We start from the raw sequence: 25,518 nt of genomic DNA, 5'->3' as shown, positions 1-25,518 counted from the left end.
TTTTCAAACGAGAACGAGCAAGGAATTCAGCAAGGAACTCAGCAAAGGATTCAGCAAAGGACTTGCCAAGGACGTCAACTTGAAAAATAAAAAATAATAACGAATGAAATTAATTCATGTGCGAATAACACAAGTAAAAGAAGATAAATCTTTTTTGATCGAAAGAAACCAACAAATTTTTTTACCCAAAAATGCTATTCTAAACTAAAACTGGAATAGTAATATGGCAAATAAAATTGATAAAAAATGTAATTCGTAATGCAACTTTGAAATAAATTAAAGCATAAGCAAGGCAAAGTATATATTGAAAATTAAAAAAAGATAGAGATTCCACTGTATTATTTTCTACAATTGAAACAACGAAACCTATAAAATAGTATAGCAAAGGATACTATTCTATAATATTCTATAATATAATATCAGTGAGCTACTTTAGTCTACAAAGTGTGGTCTTGCACTTTACTCTGATATTTTAAATAAAAGCTTGCAAGACACACAAGAATATATGCAGATGTCATTTAAATATGTAAGAAACATATTTGTTTAATATAAAAATATTTTTCCTTGTAACCATATAGAGGAAAATTCATATTATATTGTATATAAATGTATAAGTAAATAAAAGAAGAATTGCATAAATCGTATCTGTTACACTACTTGTGTTGGCTAAAAAAAAGTTGAACATCCGTAGGGCCCACAAATCAAAACACCAAACAACAGTTTCTTATAATTTGATAATATAATTGCTGAGACAAGAGCGCCAAGCTCTTACAATTATAAAGACTGAAGAAAATTACAATTCTATGGATTAAAGACCATTATATTTTATATATTATATTATAAGAACTTACAGATCTCTATAATAAATAAAAAAAATAAAATTTTTATAATTTTAAAATTAATCTATTAATAATGAAATGATCACGTTACTAGATCACATCTCTGCATTATACAAAAAATAATATATAAAACTATCCTATCTTATTCAACATAACATAAAATTATTGAAGTACTAAGTAAGTTATAAAATATTGATACAAAGTTATGTGAATTAGGATACATTTCTAAAATACATTCAACAATTTATGAAAACTATTTTGCCTACAATTTCGAATTTATTTTTGATTATGACGGATACATAGCAAATATAAAAGTTCAATAGAATTTTCAATAAAAAAGTTTTATTCTTATACTATACAAAGAATATACAGTGAATATACAGAATATACAGTGTATTAAGAATAATGATAGAATGATATTTATTCTCATTGTGAGTACTGAACGCCTTATATTTCATTTATATTATGATTTTCGCAAGTAAAGATAACCTCAAACTTGTAAATAGTTTTATAAATTGTCAAATATATTTTACAAATGTTATATAATTTATTTATACAAATATCTCCGATATTTTTTATATAATGTTAAATATAATTTAATAGTATAAAAGTATCATAGTACATAAGTACAAGAAAAAAAAGATTACCTGTGATAAAATCACGATTTTATCACAGTATATACAATAGTGCAACTCTTCGTTGATACCTTTGATGTTTACATATGTTAAAATGAACTGCGTATGCGAGGTATGTAATCAATTAGAGCACGGATATTCCGCCTCACTTTCTCTTTTTATCATAACTTTATTTCTCTTTCTAACTTGTACATACACACTTAGAATAGAAATGTACATAGGCGTATGAAATTTATTTCTTGGTACTTATTTCATTATATTCTTCAATAAAATATACATACAAAAATAAAGTTAAATTTTAAATATAAAAAAATAATTTTAGATAAATTTTATTGACTTGTATTGCTATATTATATTATGTATTGACGTATTACACAAATAAAATTATACATAGCTTTTCTAAAAATAAAAATTAATTAATGAAGTTAACGATTATTAATAACGATTAATAATTTATATCTGAAACAAAAAAGTTTCAAATTATTTAAAAAAACATACATATAAATTTATTACATAGAACTATCCAGCAAGCAAAATGTTAGCAATTTGCTAGCAGATTGGCAACAAATTCGATCAGATATTGACTATAAATCCATAGCCATCTGTGTCCGCATTAGGATTTGTCGACAAAGCCTGCTGACATGCTATGCCAGCAGATTGGCGGCAGAAACTGAGCAAAGTTTGCCCTAACTTCCTTGTTGAACGATTACGTCTTACATCAAACATATACATAAAAATACATAAATAATAAATGCATGTTTAAATTTTGATTATGATTTCGCTTATATAGAAAGTTTGATAAATTTTGCATGCGAGAAACGGACGCATCTAGCGGTAGTTTTTCAATTATTGTGTTTAAATATACGTAATGATAGGCTTTGCTCGGTTTTTGCTAGCAATCTGCATAGCATATATAAGCTTTGTCATATTTTTGAGGAGAGTTTGCTCACATTGTCAGACTCTGTGTGCAATTTGTTGCCTTTCTGCTATCAAATGTTGATAACAGATTCTGCTCGATTTTTGCTAGCAATCTACTGGCATAGCATATCAGCAGGCTTTGTCATATTTTTGAGGATAGTTTACTCACAACATCAGATATTACAGATCCTATGTGCAATTTATTACTTTTTTGCTATCAAATATTGTAACAGGCTCTGCTCAAAATCTGTTTTTGCAGATTTTGCTATCGGGATAATTATTATATGATAATGTATATGCAAATATGCAAATTAAAAAAATAAAAAGAAAAAATACAATAGATAAAACAATATGTTAAACGTATTGTGAATATATAAATAGTATATTAATTGTTAATAAATTTTTTTTAAATATCATTAGTGTATCTTTATCAGTGTTAACTCTATAAAATATATAAAACAAGCATTATAATATGCAAATAATGAATGAATGAATAGAAATAAAAAATTCATAAGTCATAGACTTATATAAAACAATATAGATTTAGAAAATGAAGAAATAAATGTTGACAAATATTTAATAAATATAATTAAAAATTAATATAATAAAATATAATTAAAAGTATGTCATATTAAAAGATACAATAAACATGAAATTTAAATGCAGATGCAATGTTAAACAAAACAGGATACTTTAACTTCTAATATTGTGACGCGGTCACCTCGCTCGACGCTCGGATCGGCTCGTCGGTGTCCGGGTTCGAGAGGAGGGGAGACTCAAGCGTACGCGAACACAAGTGGCGGCGAAAAGATCGCTTATTGGTGGAAAGGTAGATATAGAGTAGTGCAGAGCCGGGTGATGTCGCAGTGTCGCTGGTAGCAAAGCGGAGACGCAACCGATTGGCGTAAGGCGATGAGATGCGCAGGACGGGTGCGGCGTGCGGTCGATGACGGCTTAATTACTACGGCGCGGTTACCACTAGGGATCTTAGGATTACTAACTTAGAACTAGCGGCCTTAATCTCTATCGCATGCACTTACGAGCTAATGTCAGGCGGGACGGTTAGGTATTGCGGGCAGGGTCGAGTGCCACGTCGAGCCCTGCCTTCGCAACGGAAACCGGCGAAACCCGGTGGAGCTGAGCGAAACCTCAGCCCGAGGAGCGGTGACAGGAGTCGGCGAAACCCGACAGAGCTGAGTGAAACCTCAGCCCGTGGAGCGGTGACAGGAATCGGCGAAACCCGACAGAGCTGAGTGAAACCTCAGCCCGTGTAGCGATGACAGGAGTCGGTGAAACCCGACAGAGCTGAGTGAAACCTCAGCCCGTGGAGCGGTGACAGGAGTCGGCGAAACCCGACAGAGCTGAGTGAAACCTCAGCCCGTGGAGCGGTGACAGGAGTCGGCGAAACCCGACAGAGCTGAGTGAAACCTCAGCCCGTGGAGCGGTGACAGGAGTCGGCGAAACCCGACAGCCCGTGGAGTGGTGACAGGAGTCGATGAAACCCGACAGAGCTGAGTGAAACCTCAGCCCGAAGATAGAGAAAGCCGATGAAACCCGGCAGAGCCAAGTGAAACCTTGGCCCCGAGAGGTAATAGATACTGGTTAGGTCGGTATCGGGAGTCGGATCGCAGGATAGGATCTGGTCTCGATGTCTCGGCCGGCCGGCTTATATATCCGGCCGGCGTTCCCCACTGCGCGCCGTCGGTCCGGTGGCGGGGAGTCGGTATCGCGTGGGGGCACCGCGAGCGAGATAACGTGAGCGAGACGGCGCGTGCGACCTATAGGCAAGCGAGCGACTGCGATAGCGCAAGTGGTGTACGTGCAAGCGGGATGAGCAGGGTAGTAAGCCAAGCGTTTCTATATGTATATGTATATATTTATGTATATGTATGTATATGTATATGTATATGTATATGTATTTATGTATATGTATGTATATATATATGTATGTAGGTTCGTAACGGCCCTGCCGTTACAATATTCATAAATTAATGTTTTATTTATTTCTTCCATATAACTTATCAATCATTAGTTCATGTCTCAGCTAGTCGATCCATCTCGGTACGAACTAAAGAAAGAGCAGTAAAGAAAGAAATTTAACAATTAAAGTTAAATTTTTTAAAGTTTAATTTTTTTATAACACCTACGAGATGTATGTTTCCGCCACTTTCTGTTAAACGTTAAATGCTTGTATAGGCATCTCATGCTAACAAAGGAAGAAAATATAGAGAAGTGAGACGGAATATCCGTACCTTGATTGGTTACATACCTTGCTCGCGCATGTACAGTTCATTTTTATATACACTGAAATCGGGAGAGTTGTGTTATTATATATACTGTGATTTTACTCAAACGGAAAGGAATCAAAAGAAGCAATCAAAAAAAGAAATTGATAAGGCTTGTTCTACAATACGTCAGTCTCGGTCCGCAATAAATATTTAATCTTTAAGCCGTAAGAAATTGATCTATCATAAGCGATTATTCTTTTCATATTCGATTATGATTGGTCAATTTTTTACTTCTTAAAGCTTAAATCATCTATTGGACTAACACTCACATGTCGGTGTCGCAAGCCGCAAGCCACAAGAATGGCCCAATCACAGACGAAATGTGGGGAGAATACTTGATTGTGATTGGTCCATTCTTATAGCCCACGGCACGCACCGACAGATGACGCATTGTAGAACAGACCTAACCGGAATTACATATTCAATAAATGGCGCTTAATTCATTTACGTATGAGCAAATAACGCCGTTGCGTTTAACAGAAAAATCAATTCAGTAAGAGCTTTATGCTAATTGGATTATACTTTTAGATCTGTGTTAAAATAAGATTATTCTTCTAAATCTAAAAGCGTAATTCAATATAATACTAAAAATAATCTATTGTAGACGAAACATAAAGACGGTATCTATAATATCTAATTTAAAGTCTTAAGCCTTAAGAAATTAATCAATCAATCGAATGTGAAATGAATAATCAATTATAATTGGTTAATTTTTTATGGCTTAAATCAATATTGTAGACACCGTGTTATGAGAATTTAAAAGTGTTATGAAATTTCAATAAAATTTTTAATAGGTCTTAAGTCGTGAGAAATAGGCCAATCATAGTCGAATATTCTCTTCACATTCGATTGTAATTAGTCAATTTCTTAGCCCTAAATCTATTGTAAATGAGAAACTGCTTTTAAGCTGCAGTCAATTTGATGCTACAAACACTTCGAAGCATTTCTTGATTGATCAATTAGTAAAATTCTTTATTCTCATTGGTCAATTAAATGCTTCAAAGCATTTGTAATGAGACTTTGACCGCGCCCTTTAAACACAGAAAATATCCTTTCAATAAAATATAATTAAAATTTTGTTCAAATGTCACTGAAATTTTTTAAAATTGAATGAGATATCAAAATTAAGTTAATCATCAAAATTGTATTAATTAATCGGGGAATGTTGTTAATTTTTATTCATATTTCTTATTTCTTTTATTTATTTCTTTCTTTCTTTTATTTTCTTATTTCATTTTACTATATATATATTACTATATTATGTGTAATATGATTAATATAAAGTTGCAATGTACATACATCAGTTATTTGGAATAATATATGTATATATGTATATTTGTAAGTATAATTAAAAATTAATATTTACAACTTGCATATAAATCTCGAAAACTATATCTCTTTTTGCTGAAACGTGTGACATTTCATATTATTAACACTTTATTAGCATTGAACTACAATTAAAAATCTTCATGTTTGAAGACATATATGTGACAACGGATGGAAATCATTACATGTTTTGTTGCCATCATATTTTCATCATGATGCTCAAAATGAAACGATTAATCATTTGTTGATGACATGTTGATATATTGCTAACAACATAACATATCACTATTGCTGACTGTTTGCTCTTAGAATTTTGTCAACTGATTGCATCCATAAGTAGGCATATTGCTATTCGTTAGTGTCCTATTTCAGTGTCAACAAATGTACGGCAAATATATAGCAACACATGCAATGCATTAGTTCTCTCAATATGCTATATCATGCTTGGCTGTCTGGATGTGCTTCTGTGCAAATAGCATCCCGGGATTAAGATATTTCGATAAAAAGTCAAAAGGAACAGACAGATGTAAGTTTAAAATAACAAAAAATTAAGTTTAGTTTTTCAAATTTTTAATTTTAAGTTAAAGTATCGAATTTTTTAGGAAGAGTGCGAATGCGGATAGAAAACGCGCAGTCATCTCAGGACATTCTATGATTGATTCAATTGTCGGTAAAAAAATAATAAAAATATTGTTTTTAAAACTAATTTGTATATCGAACTCAATAAAAATTCAATTTTGGTTCAAATGAGGAAGAAAATATAGAGGAATCGCAAATAGCACCCAATGAAGCCGATACCGTCATTTTTACCCCATGTGAGTAATTGTTGAATAATAAAAGTTAAAAACTTGCATAAGTTAATTCTTGAAAAATAATAATGTATTTTTAGTACAATCAACTAACAAGGAAAAGATGAGCGAATCGGAAGAAGAAGAAAATGATAATGAGATTGAAAAGAAAGAAGAAGAAAAAGATAGCAGAAGAGCGTGTGGCGTTTGCGAGGAGCGTTGTCCACGATGTTCTGAGTTTGACGAAAAAAGATGTTGGCCGCGATGAGATTCGAACCTAGATCTTCAGGTATCCAAGGCAAGCGCGCTACTATTGCACTATGCGGGCCAGAGTTCTTTTTGTAGATGCTTTGCTAAGTATTATTGTTGTATGAGCGGGGGACCGCCACAGAACTCCTCCCTTAATGGATAAGCTTCAATTTTTCCTCTCTTTGATGTTTGCCCGTTGCCCGGTGTGTTATTTTCCAGGGAGGTATGCGCAATATGAGGGCACGTTGCCGTTGCGACTCTGTTGTGCGCTAGTTACTTCCTCGCTGCGTGGGCTAGCGGATATCGGATATATTTGGATATCGACAGTGAGATGTGTGAGCGAACCTTGAAAGTCCATCGAGATGATTGGTTTTTACTGGTTGGCGATGTTGGACTGGTCGTATGGATGTCGACAGGAAGGTGTGTGCGAACCTCGGCAAGTCGAGTGCGTCCGATGATTGGCCGTGGAGAGTCACGTCGTCGAAAGCAGCGGGCTTCATCTGGCCGTATCTGTATTTCGACGGGTGCAGTTGAGAAACGTTGCGTTGCGTTGCGTTGCGTTCAAATCACGTCGGGGTCACCAGTTCGTTTGCGACGAACGTTGTCTACGATGTTCTCTTTGACGGCGAAAAAAGATGTTGCGCGGCCTTGTGAGACCTAGGTCCTCAGGTATCCAAGGCAGGCGCGCTACCACTGCGCATGGCTCTTTTCAAATGTTTTGCTAAGTATTAGTTGTGTGAGCGGGGCACTGCCATAAATATGAACAGATATGTAAAGAACTGAAGAAGATGAAAATGAATTCATTTTTCGCCGTTTATTTAATATTTTATCGTAATATTCTCCAAGTCATTCTCCGGTAAATTCCAAACATAAATTTTATATTACTTTGTAACGATACGCCTTCCGCGTACCGTTCTAGCATAAGTGCGACCTGGCTCCGCGTCCGCTACCGAACACACCGACCGTCACGCGCGCCCACAATACCGAACACACCGACCGTTGCGCAATAACACGCATGTGCGTGACAAAATACCGCCGCGTTATTTTGCAAGCTGCAAAATAAGAAAATTCGACGGGTATATAAACTCGACCGATTCCTGGTAAAACAATCAGACTGATCCGATCCTCTGAACCATCTCCATCTCCGACCAATATTCAAAAACTGCGATCAGGTATTCTTGATCTCCGTCGAGCATACTCGACACTGATATCATCCTGTGCAAAAGTGAAAAATCGGGACAGAGCATTCTCAGTCCTCGTCAAGCATATTTGGCTCTCACTTCTCCGAGACGGAGCATTTTCAGTCTCAACGCTTCCTTCTAACAATACAAGTCCCGCAAACCGGGACGGAGCATTTTGTCCCCGAGGGGGACACAAGCATACTTGTTACTCGTTTCTCCTATCTTCCAACTCGGAGACGGAGCATTCTCGATCTCATCATTTCTGCCACACGAGCACACAGAACGGAGCATTCTCGACAAGCATACCTGTCTTTCGTGTAAAATCCACACGCAGGAACGAACATTCTCACTCCTAACATTTGAAAGCGCATCTATCACGCGGTAACAACTAACAACGCGTCGTACATTATTAGCACCATCGACGAACCGCCGTTCAATCAATCACGTGCATACGCGATCAGTAGGCCCCACCGCGAACCAATCACTCGTCCCGACGCACGCGCCTCCGAGTGCACCCCGCATACACGCGAATCGCAAAACGCACAAATTGTAACACATACCAACAGCGTTGAGCGAATCTATACTGCTGTGTATCCACATTAGCAAATTAAATAAATATTTATCCAATATCTGAGTCAGCTAACTTTTATTACTTTCTGAATCTGGCAACCGACGAGCACGTCCGTGCATCCGAACTTGCACGACACCGCCCGGCGAAGACGAACCGTTATAACTTTTAATTTTAAAATGTATGTAATTTATTCATTTTGATAAATTTATAACTAAACATTTACTTTACAATATTTCTTTGTTTTTAAATATCTTTGTAGATTGACATCTTTTTAGATTGTCAATAGGAAAGCAATGATGAAGAAAGCTTCAAGATAAAAGGTACCTTTTATATGCTGGAATCGATTCACATAAAAATTAAACATGATATATTTAACACAATATATTTTTGTTTATTATTAATATTTTTCGTTTTCTATTGGCATGAACAGGATTCCGCGAAAAATCATTAGTTACATCAACTCCAGGAATAGCAATATCTTCGTCATCAGCAGTTCTTTTACTTTTCTCTTCCAAATATCTTCTTTCCCGTATCTCATTTCCTAACCTAAATATTGCCACCCTCTTCTATCTTTCCTTCCCCAGTTCTTTCTTTAAATATTTTAGAGTTTTTTCCCCGTCAGTAGCTATATAAGGCCGGTTCTAACTCTTGAGCTCCGAGGGGGGTAGAGGGGTTCCGCGACGCGGGGCACTCCATAAGCGATGGATGCGGGGTCCGCGGGGCAAGGGAGGGGGGAAGTGCGTCACTAGGCGCGGGGTCCGTGGGGCGAGGAGGTGGAATATGGCGCGAGGTCCGCGAAGCGAGGGATGACGTCACACGCGGAGTCCGCCGCCGCCGCCGCCGCTGTCTTCATGTTCTCTTTTTTACCATTTTTTCTTCTCTCTTCCTTCCTCTTTTCTTAAGTTCTCTCTCTTTCTACCAAGATATCTCGTTTTGTCTTGATATTTTTTTGTAATTTTAATTTTTTAAATTAATTATTTTATTTAAAATTAATTATTTTTTTAAAGGAGATTTTTGAAAATATTACTTAGTAATTTAAATTTATTATTATGAGTGATATTATTATTCGCGACAAGATGCGTCGGCACGCGACTCGTTATCGCAGCACAACCTGAAACCGCTGAATTGAAAGGAAGAATGGAGAATAAACCGAGTAATATTTATCATAATATACATTTATTGGTCATGTAATGCATAGTGTACAATATTATCTATTGCGTACGCTAATAATTCACAATCTATAATCGAAGTTTTGTCAAAAATGTCGCTCTCGCGCAAAGTTTTTATTGCGATATGTTTATCTGTGATACAATTTCGCCGTAAAAAGTGTATAAATTGTTTAAATTTTTCGCTGACATACATATTCTCATAGAGCCAGTAATATACATGTTCAACGCAATGTTCAAGTTCAAATAGAAAGAATACGGTTGACGGCTTCATGTACAAGCATGTATCGCGCAATGTAAACTTTACAATATTTGTATTTCGCATTTGAACAAGTTCTATAATTAGATCATGAATCGACAATGATGAAGGAACAATTGATTGCACAAGCTGCTCGATATCCACACGTTTCTTGATGAGGGTTTTCCACATTACATAAGGCAATAATATTTGATTGCCTCGATTATCACCAATATGTAATTCCACATAGGATATAAGTCCCACGTTGATTCCAATATCCAAATATTTATAAGCTATGGATGTTAAGGCAAATCTTCTTCCCAAGAGTTGTACAAGGTTCCGAAGATGATGAATTATGAAAAGATATACTGTAAGGAGAAGAATACATATAAGTAAGCTATTAATATATTAAAATATATAAAATGTATAAGAAAGATTTGTGGTAATGAAACTTACTGTTTATTGTACGCCTCATTCTGTTGAATCGAAGTAATAATTCACAGAGCTTCCTTTGTACATTTTTTCAAGAGCTGTTTCTTTTATAAAGGTAGACTTTTATAAAGGTATAAAGATAGACTGTCCGTCTTTCACAGAGCGATTAATGCAATAATGATTGTTGAAGTTCTTTTTAATTTGTATACCCCTCTATTCTTTTTTCAACGGTTTACTACGCGAGATGTGAAATATAACTCTCATTAAAATTGCAATTTTGCATTTTTGCATAAGCGCCGACGAATGGCAGCTGCGATGAGATTATACAGAATAAATTTACTTTAGGCACATTTTCGTACATCATTCGATATATGATGTAACTGTAGACACTGCAACATTTGCAGTAATATTAGCGCCAATATATGGCTGCTACGATGAATTTCGCGTAAATATCTTTATCATGTCACAATGAGATCACCTCACGTATTAAAATTGCAAATTTGCAAATCCACATAGGTCAACGGTACGAAATATATATATTTTTTAAGAACAATTGATTTAAGAACAATTGTTTTTCGCGATGAGATCGGACACGTATTAAAATTACAAACTTGCATTTTCACGTAGGTTAATGGTATGAAATATGATATTAAGAACAATGGGCACGTCACAACGTGTCCTGCGATGAGATCATTGTGTTAAAAACGCAATTGTTGCATTTTCACATAAGTCAAGAATAAAATCTTTATATATCATTTGATACACTCTGAAATTAAATGCCACATGCGAAAATATTCTAAAGGAGATACAACCGAGGAGATACATCATTGGTAAGATATAATGAAAAGACTATGACACGTTTTGTCATTAGTCGAATTGTAAGTTGAGAGTTGTATATCAAAGAAGATAATTAATATGGAGCAAACCGAGAGTGTTCTTTTGGACAATCTATCCGATTGAATTCGAGAGAAGAGTACATCGCGTGGGATGCGACAAGTATATCGAGTCGCTAGAAGAGCATGGTCGAATTAAACGCCCGCGATTATCAATTAGTATTAGACAATCATTGGTCGCACGGATAACGCGACTCGAAAGTTTGAAAGATTCGGTACGATTCGTGACCGCGGGTGCTGGATACAACGCAGACCTCAGATAGCGCGAGATTACGGCGTTTGAAAGCCGTGTTTTGACTGGTGTGGTCATTAATACGAAGCACATCAAACCTCGCCAATTTCTCGAGGATGCGAAGAACATTGTATTTGAGTGTGTGCAAAATGTCATGCAGAAACATAACAATATCAAGGTGAATGCAGTATTTAATGGTGAATTTGTTGCGAATAACAAACGTGCAAATAAAAGTGTCAACACGACAAATTGTAAACTCTTTCGTCCAATTTACACGAGTGGTACGAGTTGCGCGTTATTGAGCCTACCTTGGCATCCCTAGAAGAATTTCAGGAACGCGATAGCGGGTGGGCATTGTCGCGTATATTCAATTTGACTGTTAATATAAACAAACACAATCCTCTGTACGCGGGATGTTACATTCAGTTACCGCGGGAAATTATGATGAAGAGAGCGGTGATCAACGTACAGTCTACGGACAATGCATGTTTTGCATGGTCAGTGGTCGCGGCTCTGCATCCAATTGAAAGAAACACAGAACGAGAATCCTCGTATCCACATTATACGTCGGTATATCAATTTTCAAAACATTGAGTTTCCGATGACGTTGGAACAAATTAAAAAGTTTGAATTTCTCAACAACATATCCATAAATGTATACTGCATCGAAAAGAAGAAAGAACTTTCGATCCTTCCGACACGTCTTACCAATACGAAGAAGAAAAAGCATGTCAAACTGCTGTACGTGCAGGATCCGCGGGACGATAACGCGGGACATTTCGTGTGGATCAAGAATCTGTCCCGCCTCATAGGCTCGCAACTCAACAAAAAAGAATACAGGAAATTTTTTTGTGACCGGTAAGTATACATTTTAATAAGTTGAGAAATATTTTATACTCGTTTAAAAAATTTAAAAAACTAAAATAATTATGTTTTTTGCAGATGTTTACACTATCTTAGCATGAGTGAAAAATTGGAGGCTCACATTATAGACTGTACAGAGATGAACGACTGTGCCATCAGATTACCGAGTGAGGACAACAAGTGGCTCAGTTTCAATTATAACAGGAAAGAACGAGTTCCGTTTATTGTGTACACGGATTTGAATGCACCCTGGAGAAGACGGAAAATGAACATCCGAAAACATCAAGTTATGCGTACCAGCACCATTGGGTATTTAGCATAGGATATTATGTACGCTGCTCGTACGATAACTCACTATCTACATATCGATTTCGTCGCGATAAGGATGCGTCGTGTGATTTGCCGAGGAACTCAGAAGTTTAGCGCATCGCGTAAAAACTATTTTGTCCGTTAATGTCCCTATGGCAAATTTTACGCGAGAAGATTGGGAAAAATTTAATAACGCTATGTACTGTCACGTGTGCGAAAAACCGTTCGCTCCAGATGACATGCGGGTACGCGATCATTGCCATCTAACTGGTCGATTTAGAGGTCCCGCGCATTCAAATTGTAATTTAAATTACAAAGACTCGCATTGCATTTCCATAGTTTTTCACAATTTATCCGGTTATGGCGCATTTTATCATTACGGAAATAGCTACGGCATATGAAGGACGAATAGAATTACTTCCGATAATAAAAGAAAAATATATTTCGTTTACAAAAAATGTCAAAAAATACGGAAGACAAAAATGATCAGAAAAATTGTGTTAAATTATGATTTATTGAGTCATTCAAATTTCTTAATACCAGTCTCGACAAACTGGCATCCTTCTTGAGTAAAGATAAGCTACGAATATTGCAATGCGAGTTTCAAAATTTATCGACACAAGATTTTAATTTACTGACGCGAAAAGGTATCTTTCCGTACGAGTACATTGACTGCGTCGAAAAGTTGGAGGAGTTATGTTTATCATCACGCGAATCATTTTACAGTTCATTGACAGGTGACACCGTGTCCGACAACGATTACGCGCACGCCGGCAACGTATGGCAGCGGTTCTCCGAACGCTCGGCGAATACAGTGATTTATATCTCAAGACTGACGTCTTGTTGTTAGCTGATATCTTTGAAAATTTTCGTGATAGTTGCATCGCGAGTTATGGACTCGATCCTGCATACTATTATACCCTACCGGGTTTTACGACGCAATGTTGAAGCATACTCGCGTCAATTTCGAACTGTTCACCGACATCGACAGGATCATGTTCATCGAACGCGGTATACGCGGTGGTCTAAGTCAATGTTCCAACCGAGCCAACAACAAGTACACGCAGTCATACAATCCATCGAAACCATCGTCGTATCTTATGTACTTTGACGTTAACAACTTGTACGGTTGGGCAATGTATCAACCATTGCCTTAAGCAAATTTTCGATGGATCGTCGACGTGTCCAATTTTAACGTAAACGCAACACCACTGGATTCGCCTATCGGTTACATTCTCGAGGTAGATTTAGAGTACCCGGAACATCTTCATGACGCGCACATTAACCTACCGTTTTGTCCAACGTGCGATAAACCACTCGGTAAGCGATACGACAAACTTCTCGCAACCTTGTACGCTAAGAAACGTTATGTCATACATTATCACAACCTACAGCAATATATTCGTCACGGTCTTCGCGTTACAAAAATACATCGCGTATTGCAATTTTCGCAATCTTCATGGCTCCGGGAGTCGGGATATCGAACTCAATACGAAATTTAGAACATTCGCTAAAAATGATTTCGAGAAAAATTTATATAAATTGATGAACAACGCGGTCTTTGGCAAAACCATGGAGAATGTGCGCAATCACGTCGACGTTAAACTTTTAACAAAATGGGACGGAAGATATGGCGCGGGAGGCAATGATCGCGAAACCAAATTTCCACTGTCGAAGCGTTTTTTCAGAGAACTTGATCGCGATCGAATTGCGTAAACTCGAGGTGAAGTTCAACAAATCAATCTATGTAGGTATGTGCATCCTCGACATATCAAAGACATGTTTGTATGAATTTCATTACGATTACATGTCACCATTGTATGGCGAGAAATGTAAAGTAATGTACACGGATACCGATAGTTTAATTTATCACATCGAGTGCGACTACGTCTACGATATCATGAAACGTGATTGAAAGATTCGACATGAGTGATTATGCGGTTGATAATGTATACGGTATTCCACTTGCTAATAAAAAGATACCAAGTTTGATGAAGGACGAAAACAATGGTGCAATTATGACTAAATTCGTAGGGCTTAGAGCAAAAATGTACGCCTTGCGTGTTGATAGAAAAAATGATACGAAAAAAGTGAAAGACATCAAGAGTAACGTAGTAACAAAATTGATAACATTTGATGATTACACACAGTATTTGCGAGACGAGACTGAAATAACACGACAGCAGTCTTGTATAAGATCAAAATGGCATAAAGTATATACGATATCCGAAACAAAAATTGCTCTAAGTCCGTACGATGATAAGCGATATTGTACCCGACTCTACCGACACACTGCCATGGGGACATTATAAAATATCGTTATAATACATATCTTATAAATAAAAAACTCATTTATTTTGTATAATATATATTTATATATTGTAAATAAAAATTCATTTACTTCTATAATAAATTGTAATATATGTATAAAGAAACTTGTATTAAATTTATTTTACAACACGTTACTTTTGTGTATCCATAAATTGTGCGAATTATCAAATCCCAATCATTTAACATAAACCTCGTTCCCCCTTTTGCCTGATACTTTTTCAACGAGATATACGTCGGGATTTACAACGCGATGCAATTCGTAGAATTCTATTCATAGAATCCTCCAGCGATTGATTTTCTACATGAATCTTGTAATAGATTATAGATAATAGACGTTACGGGATTAGTTTTCTGAACTTTGATGATCTTAAACACCTCCGTGGTCCAATTTAGTGTATAACCTTTTTCAAATATTGTCTTAAGTTTACTCACACGTACCGAATCACCTACTTTGAATCGTGCGGGTGCAGCAATTTTTATGTGATTATACACTGTGGTCAAGAATTTGTCTGTGATTGCGGGGGTAACATCGATGGGTCGCATACCGATAATTCGATGCTTTCGCGTATTATACGCCGAGACGAGACGTGGTAACAAGTCGAGCCATCTATAATTGTCATTATGAGTAAACATCTTCCACATGTCATTTTTCAACGTGCGATTAAACCGTTCGACGATTGATGCTTTCATTACAGAATATGTCGAATAGTGATTAATATCGTGTCTCTTTATGACTTTTTGTACATTTGCATTATAAAATTCCTTTCCTCTGTCAGTCTGCAAATTTTTCGGACATCTTCCATCGTCTTGAATTATCTTTTCGATCGCTCTTGCAACTTCGTCTCCACTCTTGGTCTTGAGCGGTACGACCCATGCGTGCTTGCTCAGCATATCGATAATAGTGAGGATATAGTGGTAACCTTTGTTGAATCGCGTATAAGGTCGCATTTCGACTACATCTGCCTGCCATAGGTCATCGTACCCGCGTACTATGACACGTCTTCGTGGAAAATTTCTTCTCGCCGGAGCGTGCAGTTTCTCCACTAGCCATTGCTTCTCAGAATTTTTCTTCTTCTTGAACATCACGACACGCAAATAACACAAAATTTGGTGTATATTTTTATCTACGTACTCTCGGTGCGATGAGTAATCATCATTTGCCGAAGCTCGTTTAAAATAATCTGCACGTCCTTTTGGAACGCAATCAATTTCTTCTCGATTTCGTTCTGTCGATCCTTCAAAATTTGTACACTAAGTTCCACGTATCGTTTGTTTACAATGTTGCCATCATCTACCGGTAACGCTACACGTCGAATTTTGCGTGACTTTGCATCAAAGTCGGCTGCGACCACGCAAAGAGCGTTATCGCGCACGTAATTTCTGACTAATCCACTCCATTGGTAATATGGTCCCGCTCCGCTTCTTCCAAGTGATGTCCTAAACTTGTTGATTGGCATTTCGACATTTGTTAAATAACTCATTTCCTTGATGCGGTTCAATTTATAATGAGATCAGCTTCAACAAGTTCCTCAACAATTGACTGTATCTCGTTGTCGTGAGCGTTGTGTCCAGCTTGGCGCGAAGCCTCGAGTAATCGGAGACGATCTACAAGTTCATTTGGATCATCCCAATGCACGTAATCGATGGCATTATCGTTTAGTGTCATGACACGTGGTATATCTCTTCCGACTTTTTGAGGTAGAAGGGGTGCGATTACATACTTGTATTTGTATCCTTTATTACCCATAACTGGATTAAGCATATTATGATTACCTCTATGCGCGTTTGTCAGTAGCAAAATATCTTTGTATTTCTGTTTATCTTCTTCAGTGTACAATTCATCGTCAGATATTTTTTTAAAAATTAACTCGTAAAGACCTTCCGTTCCCAAATATCTTATTCCGTTTATAAATACATTGTCATCTTTGCTTACATCGAAACGCTTATCACCAAGCATCAATCCATCGTTGGTAAAATAAACACCATAAACGTTATCTATATCCTTATTTCCGGTTAAAACAGCTCCAAACTGTACTTTTGTCCTAGTGGACCGAAATGATTTTGCAACGTTTCTAGATCTTCCGAGGTTTGTAACTGATGTCGAACAGACATCACCAGTGACTCGTTGATAGTTTCGAAAACATCTTCGACAGGTAAAATATTGTTCGAAGGCTGTTCATGATGGTGGTATGGTGTTGCATGATGTGTGACATCATTAATCGGAACATTAATCGGAACAGAGGTCATCACTGATACGTCCGATAAAGCGTTTGATCGTTTTCGTAGAGTAGAAGTTATCAGTGAATTAAATTTTGCGACCGTTTTCGTTTTGTCTCCCTTGTCACGTTAGACTCCATCTTATAGTTAGGTTCTTCACCGCCGGTATTTTCAACAATTTGAATCAAAGGTTCGACAATCGGTTTGAACTGTCTTTCCAAAGCAATCCTCTTCCATCTTACCCGTTTTTAAGGTGCGATACTTCTTGCGAATTGAATCGCTTTTCACAATCTGCTTTACTATCTTCTCGCGATCTTTAATCTCCTCGTTATTATCCATGTTCGTAAACGTTGTCTAGTCGACGTATCAATAACAACTAATAACATTATAGTATTGCAAAATTGTTAAATTCTTTTCTGTATCGTCCATTAGCAAGCGTGTTGTCTTTGTCTATCACTACGAAACCATATTTTTGTTGCCAACAACTGCGACACAATTCACAGAAATCCTCGTAGGACATGTCAGTGTTTACGTGATCGTTGTATACATGTTTTAGATTGATATCATCTTGTTTAAATAGAATCAACAGATTTGCGTTGTCGCGTATATGAGTAAGATGCTTGGGTATCTTTGCATACGTCTAACAGAGATAGAAGCAATCGACGTCAGCGTGACGGCCCATTGCAAAGTACTCTCTTATTATATCTTGCTTGTCGCACGCCACATCATCAAAGATAAAGATAGAATTCGGAAGCGCTTCGCTCGGTGAAATGATGTCGCTATTATTGGAGAATGTAAAATAACGTTTTCAAAGCGCACATCGTGTGGACTCTCCAGCAAACTTATCAACACGTTTGTTTTGCTACAATTTGACGGTCCACATATGATACCACGTATAGAAATAGGAAGCATGTTTCCATGTTTGCGTGTTTTCCTTTCAAGTTGTACTTTATCGTCTAAATTAATCACTCTGATCGTCTGTAATTGTCGCACGAATTGCATTTTGTTTCCTTACAACGACAATAACTGAAAACGGTGTAGAAAAAGCGGATCTATTTATAGAGGAGTACGGAGCGAAACCGCTCAGTAATCAAAATGTTTCGTGTCAGATAGTTACGATATTTACAATATAATATCCGAACAGTTACAATATATACCGAAAGTTGTTTTACGAGAATTTCAAAACTGCATAGATCTCTTGTGGGACAAGCTGCCCGAGCATATAAAGACGGATTTGGAGGTTCGAACCTATTGTCGCTGCGTTGAACATTATAACCAACTGTGGCAACGCACACACATCGACGGCCCGACGTCGTTGATAAAAAATTGTGACGAATGTCAGCGAGAGGCAGAGGTCTGTTAAATCGAGCGATAAATGCGCTTCCTTTCGAATTGCATATCCCCGGATATCAATTTTGCGGTCCTGGAACGCATTTAGAAAAGTGGTTGGCTAGAGGCGATCGAGGAATTAATATATTAGATGCTGCGTGCTGCGAATACGATATAGCTTACTCACAAAGCAACGATCTCGCTAAACGACACGTACCCGACAATATACTCGCCACAAAAGCGCGAAAACGCATCACCGCGAGAGATTCGACTCTGGGTGAAAGAGCTGCCGCCGCAGCTGTCTAGGCGGCCATGAAGGCCAAGACAAAAATCGGCATGGGTTTGAAAATGAAGAAAGCAATGAATAAAAGAATACTTCCAGTAGCGAAACGCGGTGGTATCCTACCTATCCTGCCATTGTTGGGAGTTCTCGGTTCATTGGTTGGTGGAGCGGCGGGAGTCGCCAAGGCAGTGAATGATAACAAAGCTGCGCAACGTCAACTAGAAGAATTGAAATGTCATAATCGTGCTATGGAAGATCATGGACTTTATCTCGCTCCGTACAAGCGTGGACGAGGTGCCTCTTCAAGAAAAAAAAAACGTCAAAGAGACGTTAAAAATTCCTAAAGATATAACTACCAACGTACAATTACAACAATTGGTTGTTGTACAATTACAACAACGCGTATGCGCATTCCGTATTTTAGAGGTGTTTTTATGCGCACTACCTTACCTACAGGAGTACATCGAAACGAGAGCGATATCTTAAATTTAGATAATGCTGAGGGACCAGGTACTCTTTGGGTAGCGTATGCAAAGAGGAGGGATCGAGCTATTTATTTTGATAGTTTTCAGCAATCTTCGACCATCGAAGGAATTGGTACGATATCTAGAAAAGACATACATCGAATATAATCGCATAGCATATTAACGGTATGATCAAAGCAATTGTGGATAACTATGCCTGCAGTTTCTGAAGAGAGTTGACAATTAATTTAAGAACCGACATTGCATTGTATAAAGTCAGTATTCGATCAAACATGTCAATAACGTTTACGTTGATCGGTAAGAATAGTCTGCTCTCAGTAAGCTACTTTCCAGCCATAGATTTGAGCGATGGTGATTACGAACTCGGTCTGGCAGATTTTGAAACGTACCACGCAATACCAAATGTAACGTTGTCTAATAACAAATTTTACTTTGACCAAGACGACAAAAAAATTGTCATTCCCGAAGGATCGTACGAACTGCATGACATAAGCAGATATTTAAAACGTGCAATATTACAACAATATCCTCGTCTCAACGATGTTGTGAAAAAGAAGATGCTCAAAAGAGAAGATGAAGAGAAACGAGTATCCACTGATTATTCGAGCTAACAATATGATGAAGAGCGAGATCAAATGCGCTTATCGAATAAATTTCGTCAAATCTGACAACATTGAACTGCTGCTTGGATTTTCGTCGAATCGTATGCTGGAGCCGCAACAATGGCACGAATCAGACGTACCGATAAATATCGTCAACGTAAATATTATTCGCATAGAATACAATATGACCGCTGGTGCGTACAGCAACGACAAGTGCGTACATACGATACATGAGTTTTCACCGAGCGTGCCGCCAGGATATAAAATATCGGAAACGCCGACGCAAATCATTTACCTTCCGATCATCGCACGGAGCATTACAGATTTAACGATACGCATTGTGGATCAAGACGGCTGATTGCTCGATTTTCGCGGAGAGGAAATCACCATTAGATTGCATATACGCAGACGACAGCGATAACAAGGGTGTTGAATGAAATGCTAGTGTTGAACGAGCAGGTGAAACAAATAAAGGACACAATTTTTGAGGCGACGACTAAGAGTACTAAATCATACGGTAAAAAGAAACTCAATTTATCTAACGTTAAATTTTTAAGATCATTAGGATTCATCGTTCGAAATGATTGATATCTTAAATATTGGAAGTGAGCCGGTTTTTGACGATCGCATCATCAAGATTGAGACTCACACGTACAATCCGTACACAAACACGACGTGGACATAACGATGAAATAAGAATACCTATATAATAGCAAGATTTATACATCTTGCCATGCGAAAGCTTTCTCTATGTCGAAGGAAAATTGATGACAAAGAAGAAAAATAATGAATCAGTAACAACTCTTGGGAACAATTGTGTAGCATTTATGTTTGATGAAATTCGATACGAACTCAATGGTGTGGAGATTGAACGCAACAGAAACGTCGGAATAACCAGTACAATCAAGAATTATGTATCGCTGACGTATGACAAGGTGCTAATTTTGCGAAACGCAAGATGGGACATTTCATCGACCATATTGGAAGGATACTTTAATTTTTACGTACCACTCAATCTGTTGTTTGGTTTTTGCGAAGATTACAAATGTGTGGTTGTTAACGCTCGTTACGAATTGATACTGATACGAGCGCGCGGCGACAACAACTGTATGGTGGGAGTTTCGACGATGGAACCGGAAATAGAATTATTCAAAGTACAGTGGCGAATGCCTCATGTAATGTTGAATGAAATCAATAAACTATCTTTGTTGCGAGCTTTGGAAAGTGGGCGATATCTGAGCATGTTAGCAGTTTTTACTCGTGGGATTTATACGAATATTCTTTATTACAAAGTACAACCAAACATTCGTGGGCTGTAAAAACATCGACTCAGCTAGAGAAACCACGGTACGTTATCTTTGTTCTACAGATGGACCGAAAGAATAACGTGTCTGAAGATGTTACGATATTCGATGACTGTAAATTGACCAATGTGAAACTTTATTTAAATTCCGAATTTTATCCGTACGACGACTTAAATCTAGATTTTAACAAAAATAGATACGCCATCCTCTTTGACATGTATGCACGTTTTCGTAAATCATATTACGGATACGATTGTTACGAAACGCTTTTCACCGTAGGAACATTTTTGACAAAAGGGCCTATTGTGGTCATTGATTGCTCGCGACAAAACGAGTCCATCAAGAGCGCTACTGTAGATGTATGAATAGAATTTGATTGTAAAGAAATTGTACCGCCGCTTATTATCTCATCTTGCACGATCGCGTTATTGAGTATTGCCCATTATCCAATGTAGTGCGCAAGATTATGTAAACTGCAACGTTTGCAAATATCCCTTCTTTTTTAATATAAGGAAGGAATAAAAATCTGATGTATTTATCGATGGAGCGTAGTCTCAAAGGAATTGTTTTTTTGTCATGATCGTTCCAACGTTTGCTGATTTGCAAGGATTCGTCGTCGGAAGGAGATTTGTTGTGAAGGAAGTGGCTGTGTTGAGAAAGGGGACAATTCTCTCTCATTATATTTTTGCAAGTCCTATACCATGACATTTCCTTACAAAATCCGACAAATCTTGCGCTTCCTGGTTGATTGCAAATCATCATGGCTTGCGATGGGAAGACGGAATGCTTCCATATAGCATGGCGGAACGTTTGATTACAACAGCTGTGATTGACATAGAAGATGAAGCTCTTGTGGCGATAATGTATTGTATGTAACGATAGTTTGAATTTCGTATTGCCGAATAGCGAATGGCCGAACGATAGGAACCTTTCCCCCTCCTCCGACTCGGTGACGAGTCGAGACGCAATATGACAAGTCAGTCGATCGCCTCAGTTTGTGTACAATACATGGCTTAATACAATAGTCAGAGAACTATCTTTCCTTATACAAAGTGTATATTCAATTATTATGTAGTAAAGTTCATAAGTACAAATTACGTGTTAACTAATTATTTATGGAACACTTCCTTTAATGGATAATTACATATTAACAAGAACGAAACTGATGGTGATGTGTATTTCTAGAAGGAATGCTTAAACATCACCACACTCTCATATACGTTAAAGGATGTCAGAAGAAAGAATGGTTGACAAATATGCTCGATAGCGATGCGAGGGATGATGTCATCATCGAAACCTTGGATATTGATTATAAAAATTTAGAATCGTTGAATAATCTAGATGTGAGCAATACTTTTCGATGTGTAAAACATTCGAAACATTGCGCGTTACAAAATGTATTTAAAATATTTAACTGGTGGTTACAACGCCAGAAAGACAAATTTTTAATAATAAAAAATATTTAATGTGTTGTATTCCTTTATCCTATCCATGTATATATTGTAGTTTAGATGCTAAATATAAGTATAAATGCAAAAACTGCTAGCTTGACACAAATGATAGTACATACACATATATAACATATGAAATTGAGATATATAAACGGAAGAGAGAACGAGACTTCTGAATCTACTGTTAGAAATGAAAGATATTATGGCTGATAATAATGTTATATTAATTAACGATGAAGAAGTAATGGCAAATAATCAAAACGAAATCGAAGTGATAGATTTAGTGAATGAAGAAATGATAGTAGCAAATCAAGAAGAAATTGAAGTGATTGATTTGGTAGATGAAGATAATATTGAGGATGAAGTTATGGACATTGAAGATGAAAATGACGGTGATGATGATAATGTTGTTGATGACATTGATGATGATGATAGTGATGATGACGATGATGTAATGAATATTGATGAAAAAGTGCTCGAAGACTCTAATTATGACAGTGATGATACTGACTTTAATATGAGTTTCAAACATAAACTCTTGAATCAACGTGAAATTAATGCAGTAAATGAACTAAGAAGAATGTGCCGCGTTACATTTTACTATTCAGCAGGAAATTCTAATTTGAAATTTTGTACAGAATGTTTTGTGAGAATTAGAGACTTGTATTCGCACATTAATGTTCTTCGTATACACGAAATTGACTCTTTTGGCACTATGGAAGGACTATTTTGTATCGAGTGAAACTCCGCTATATAAAATAATGTTGTGTGATATATGTTCTATATGTGTAAATTAAAACTATAGAGCACATAAATGCTACATATAAACTATAAAGGTACGTATGAATATTTATTTTAAATTTACAATAATTTTTTAAATTTTAAATAACTTCTTTGTTTTTATTTGTTATAGTCAGTGAAAAAAGAAGACATTAACATAAATCTCGCGATGTCAATCCATATTTTTAAAAGATAAGAAAGATGCAAAGCGTATCATGTAGCGGCAAGACGAAGGAGTGTTATCCTTAACTGTCAGTAGACGTTCAGACTCGATTCATCAAGTATTAAGTGCAAGTTCTACTGACTGAATACTAAGTGTGTACGAGTAACTTATAAAGTAAATATTATAAAAGAAAAAAATTTAAGTGAGTTAAATAAAAAATATAATATTAATTGTGAAATAAAATCAAAAGATGAAATCGCCAACGAGCCAAGAAAGCGTGAAAGCAGACGGAGTCATCCCGGAGGAGTATCCGGAAACTTACGAGCCACTTCTGCTGGGAACATGCGTAAACGCTATAAATTCTGCCAGCGTTATCTACAGAGAAGATGACGTTCCTTTTCGAAGGATATGCGAAGACTGCTTTCATGCAGAAGTGCAAAACTTTAATCGTGTTCGAGTAGCAATAACAAACTGGCACACATTATGTAAAGTAGTGCCAGAAAATTATGAATTAAAAAGAAAATGTTTTATTTGTCATAAACTTTTAATGGAATATAATATAGCTTCAGATTGTCGTGAGTGTATTAAAGAGTTTATAATTAATAATGAAAAATATTATTGGTTAGCTGAGATAGATATATTACAAGACGAAGAAAAATAAATTTAAGTTACTAAATAATATTTTATAATATTTTTTACATTTTATATTTTATATATTATATTTTAAAATTTCAGTATTTTAGAATTTATTTTCTAACATATTGTATATTTTCTAACATATTGTATGTTGTATTCTATCATATTACATTCTTAAATTAATGTTTTTTTATACTTCGTTATGTTTCGTTATTTAGGTTTAATAAAATATATTTCATTGACCTACGTAAAATTGCAAGTTTGTAATTTTTAACACGTGTCCGATAAAATGATCTTACTTTAAAGATATATATTTCATTCACCGTCGACCTATGTGGAATATTTTCGCATCTGATATCTAATTTCGGAGTGCATCAAGTGATATATAAACAAGATAAAAAATAAATAATATCAACCATAAAATTAAGAACAAAACTTCGATTATAAATTGTGAATCATTAGCGTACGCAATAGATAATATTGTACACTATGCGTCACATGACCAATAAATGTATATTATGATAAATATTACTCGGTTTATTCTCCATTCTTCCTTTCAATTCAGCGGTTTCAGATTGAAAATTACAAAAAAATATCAAGACAAAACGAGATACCTTGATGGAAAGAGAGAGAACTTAAGAAAAGAGGAAGGAAGAAAGAAGAGGAAGGAAGAGAGAAGAAAAAATGGTAAGAGAGAGACCATGGTGACAGCGGCGGCGACAGCGACGGCGGCGGCGGCGGACCCCGTATCGTGTGACGTCGACCCCGCATCCATCGCTTATGGAGTGCCCCGCGTCGCGGAACCTCTCTGCCCCTCTACCCCCCTCGGAGCTGTCGAGTTAGAACCGGCCTTATATAGCTACTCCCGTCCATCCGTACCATCTATTAAATTTTGCTTTTTCTACTTTCTCCTATTTTCCTTTCTTCTGTTTTTCATTATCCCTTTCATTTACTTCATTAAAATCTAATTCCCTTTCCTCTTTGCCTTTTCCATTCTTGCAGCTCCAC

General features: G+C 36.6%; 2 protein-coding genes and 4 pseudogenes across 3 annotated transcripts; 4 read left to right on the top strand and 2 right to left on the bottom strand.

Moving 5' to 3' along the window:
• Window positions 1-9,954: 9,954 nt before the first annotated feature.
• On the bottom strand, window positions 9,955-10,982 carry LOC148935598 (uncharacterized). The gene is made up of 2 exons (XM_089081145.1): window positions 10,972-10,982; window positions 9,955-10,596 (listed from the first exon to the last, which is right to left on the bottom strand). The coding sequence occupies exons 1-2, from the start codon at window positions 10,980-10,982 to the stop codon at window positions 9,972-9,974; spliced, it is 636 nt and encodes a 211-aa protein (XP_088937271.1). The 3' UTR covers window positions 9,955-9,971.
• Window positions 10,463-12,622, top strand: LOC148935597 (uncharacterized; annotated as a pseudogene).
• Window positions 12,623-12,717: 95 nt separating this feature from the next.
• On the top strand, window positions 12,718-13,330 carry LOC148935596 (uncharacterized; annotated as a pseudogene).
• A 2,644-nt stretch (window positions 13,331-15,974) lies between these two features.
• LOC148935595 (uncharacterized) lies at window positions 15,975-17,816 on the bottom strand (annotated as a pseudogene).
• Window positions 17,817-18,572: 756 nt separating this feature from the next.
• LOC148935594 (uncharacterized) lies at window positions 18,573-22,946 on the top strand (annotated as a pseudogene).
• Window positions 22,947-22,954: 8 nt separating this feature from the next.
• On the top strand, window positions 22,955-24,375 carry LOC148935593 (uncharacterized). Of its 2 annotated transcripts, none has more exons than XM_089080643.1 (2): window positions 22,955-24,026; window positions 24,125-24,375. In XM_089080643.1, exon 1 carries the CDS (start codon window positions 23,122-23,124, stop codon window positions 23,671-23,673), a length of 552 nt encoding a protein of 183 aa, XP_088936769.1. In that variant the 5' UTR covers window positions 22,955-23,121; the 3' UTR covers window positions 23,674-24,026; window positions 24,125-24,375. The 2 variants fall into 2 exon arrangements, with proteins under 2 accessions (XP_088936769.1, XP_088936768.1); XM_089080642.1 differs by having other exon boundaries at window positions 22,955-24,048.
• Window positions 24,376-25,518: the final 1,143 nt, after the last annotated feature.

This window comes from Pogonomyrmex barbatus, unplaced genomic scaffold, assembly GCF_055798465.1.
Source record: "Pogonomyrmex barbatus isolate J1 unplaced genomic scaffold, ASM5579846v1 scaffold4, whole genome shotgun sequence".
NCBI lineage: Eukaryota > Metazoa > Arthropoda > Insecta > Hymenoptera > Formicidae > Pogonomyrmex > Pogonomyrmex barbatus.
The sequence above is the reverse complement of the archived record's forward strand: the minus strand, read 5'-3'. Positions and strand labels throughout refer to the sequence as shown.

What these genes read in the sequence shown, in the direction of transcription:
- LOC148935593 (XM_089080643.1), top strand. Translation starts at nt 23,122, where the DNA reads ATGAAAGATATTATGGCTGATAATAATGTTATATTAATTAACGATGAA.